The 3,279-nt window shown below is 40.8% G+C and overlaps 1 protein-coding gene across 1 annotated transcript in view; it reads left to right on the forward strand.

Moving 5' to 3' along the window:
• mark2b (MAP/microtubule affinity-regulating kinase 2b) overlaps nucleotides 1-3,279 on the forward strand; it is a gene marked incomplete at both ends in the record, with an annotated part of 50,210 nt that overhangs the window by 14,936 nt on the left and 31,995 nt on the right. The window contains 1 exon segment of the mRNA XM_035675076.1: nucleotides 3,137-3,279. Within this exon segment, the coding sequence (XP_035530969.1) occupies nucleotides 3,137-3,279 (143 nt within the window).

Here is a 3,279-nt window from a genome sequence, read left to right on the forward strand (position 1 = left end):
ATATATATATATATATAATCTCTTAAGATGTGTCTTATGTAATCTTGTCAATATCAGCACAGCTTTAGATTTTAACTGCATTACATTAATGCTGTCTTTAGACTGTGTTGCCTCTTGTCGGCACACTAAAAACCAGTTTACTGGTTAACAGGTTTAGCAGGAAATCAGACAACACCTTCACAGGAAGTGAAGAAACCTTTCAGCACGAGTGTACATTTTTCAAATTGTCAATTGTCCAGCTGTTGAAACATACTTAGACTTACTTTGAGGGGCTATTTTGTGTCTGTTTATACACAAGCTCTGCCATTTGCCTTCAGACTTGCCCTGTCTGAAGTTTTTTGTCATGTGTGATTACCATTCTGGTTGGGTGTATACATGGCCATCACATCAATGTTCTCCAGAAAAAATCTAACTGGGTAGATCAGTTTTCTCTAATCCCCTACTGCGATTATGGAAACTTTACAAACTTTACTAATTTCCAGTAATAGTAATGACTATACCTAAGCATCTTCAGAGTCGGTTCTGTATGAAATAATGCAAATTTAAAAAATACAAAAGCCCATTTACATGCTGTATCTGTGTGCATAAAAAGGACATTTTAACTTTTATACTTAAAAGGCTTATAACTTTATTACGCATATCTTCTCTCATACCTTTTCAATTGCATCAAAACGGACAAAATAGGATACCATATCACTTTTGGGAGACAAATGTTTTGTTGGGCAAAATTTGACCCCCAGGCCAATATTGGACGGCAGCACTCCAGCGAGATCAATGCAAAGCTGAAGGAGTGACAGAGGCAGTTAGATCAGATAACCTCGGTGAAGACAGCCCAGCTGATCTACAAATTAGCTTTGTAGGGTCGGATTGGGTCTCATTGTCTCGAATAGTGTCCACATATGACATTGTCTGTCTCCCTCTCCCCCTCTCCCGCATGATCCAAAAATAAAAATCATTTGCTTCCCTCTCACACAAGGCCACATAAGGCCCTTCCCCTCTCCTCTGGGTTTAATGTAACTGTCATTTGTCTTTAATCCCAGTTCCCCCGCTTGCGCTAAAGCTTAATCTGGCCTATTACAGTTTATGCAGGTCTGCACTGTCAGCATGAGGATGTTGGGGGGGCGGTGGTTGGGATGCAGACATTAGATCATACCATCTGGAGCAAGAAAGACACAAACACAATGAAGTAATCCTTGTTTCCCATGGCCCAAGATATGGTAATGGAGGGAGGAAGATGTTGATAGAAATGTGGTCTGTGGGTAATTTGCGACACAGAGCGAGCCTCTAATTTGTTCAAGCTAGAAAGAGATAATTAGGTGAATAAAATGACTAGTCGGCGTTGGAGGGAGAGAACAAGAGAAAGAGATGATTTGTGCGAACCTCTTCACTCCACACCAACAGTGTGAATTTCACTGGACCATCTCTCTCATTGGTGTCAAATCTCCGAGAGGTGTGTGTGATTTATGCCGCTGCTCATGCATGTCTGTGTACTCGCACCAGTGTGTATTCTTGTATCTGCGCGTGGGTGTTTGTGTCACAGTCCGTGTGTGTTTGCGTCTCGTCACCCTGGAGCCGGTCGTCCTCTCCCTCTGACCCTGATCCCCGTCACCTGTCCGCTCAGATCACACACACACACACACACACACGCACACGCACACACACACACAATTGCTGTGACCCTTTCCTGGAGTTGAAACCCAATCGCAGTTGCCAACCATGTGAAACTTGCCAGCACAGCAAGGTTTTGTTTTCTTTTTGTGGGTGTGCGTATGACTCGAAAGACCTACTGTCTGCTGCTAAGATGAACTGAAGCAATTTTACTCCATGCTACCATACAAAGAGGCTATTAAAATAACTTTATACACTACTGGCCTTGTGGGTTCAAATTAAAGTCACACAGCTAAAGTCAAGGAAGCAGGGGTAAACAATTATTTCATGTTCTTCTGAAGCTGAATATAAGTATGTTACCGAAGGATGAATGTTGTGTGTGGGCCGTTACTGGCTACAGTGTGAAACATTAACCATAGTAAAACGGTGACAATAGGAAAATCAAGACACACTGTCCCAGCGCCTTTACTTTGACCATACAAAAGAGAAGCAGTGTTATCACACTGTGTGCATAGTTTCAATGTTTGGCAGTGGCTCTTACTGCCATGTGCTCATACCCAAATATTAAGCGATATTATGTTACGTCAAATACTACAAGGAAAAGTATCAATTTGAATGTTAAAAGGAAATGCATAAGTGGCAGTCAGAGGTTTAACTACGAGTTTAATAAGACAGAACATGGAAGAAAATTGCAGTTCTTCATGCAGCTTTGCTAAAATTGGACATCACTTATTTGTAATCAGTGCTTTTGCTCTTGAGTTTTTCACAGCTTTTTGTGTATAGAGCAGTGGACCGGTTTGTTTTCCCCCAAATTGTGTTTATGGCTGTCAAATGAGCTTAGAGTGCAGCTTCAAATAATGAGTGATATATATATATTCTTTGCCTTTCTATTCTTTAACAAAAGTCCAACTTGTTTGTGTTTTATTTAGCTGTCAATCAATATTGGCTGTCCAAGTTTCTATCTTAATCTTGCTACCACATTATAATGCAGATTTTGTAACTCCCTACTGGCTCTGTGGAAGTGCAGCATTAGCTCTATAGACAATTCTTTGCTGCCTCATTCAAATCCATAGCCAAATTTAGAGACATTTGGGCCAATATAATCTGGACTAGCCTACCTGCATACAGCATACTAGAAATGGATTGTAGGATTGTATCTGTACTTAATTTTTTTTAAAGCATTGTCTCTCTAAGAGCAATCACGTTGATGAGGTGTGTACAGAGTTACCAAACCTCAATTTCTTTTACTTGTATCACTAATCTGGATGAATGAAACTCAACTATTCTGTGAGATACATGTCTCTCTACCCCTGAAATGTAGAAATGGGCCAGTTAGTGAAACCGAAAATGGAAATAAAACTCTTTGTTGAGACTTTATCTATCTTTATAAGCTTTGAGTATCCTGTGATTATATGTCCCATAGATACAAAGTGTTCAGTACAGCTGGAATGTAAAACCTTTCCTTAGTTTTTGTTCCGGCACATTTTTGCTGTCTCTGATGCTTACATATTGCCTTTTCTCTTCTCAGGAGTCAAAGTCATCTGGCCGTTCCAGCATGCCGCGATGTCGGAACTCCGTCGCCACGACCACATCAGATGACCAGCCGCACATTGGTAACTATCGGTTGCTAAAAACCATCGGCAAAGGCAACTTCGCCAAGGTCAAACTGGC

The sequence above is a fragment of the Morone saxatilis genome, unplaced genomic scaffold (genome assembly GCF_004916995.1).
Source record: "Morone saxatilis isolate NCDOM2014 unplaced genomic scaffold, NCSU_SB_2.0 Contig4, whole genome shotgun sequence".
NCBI classification, from domain to species: Eukaryota; Metazoa; Chordata; class Actinopteri; family Moronidae; genus Morone; species Morone saxatilis.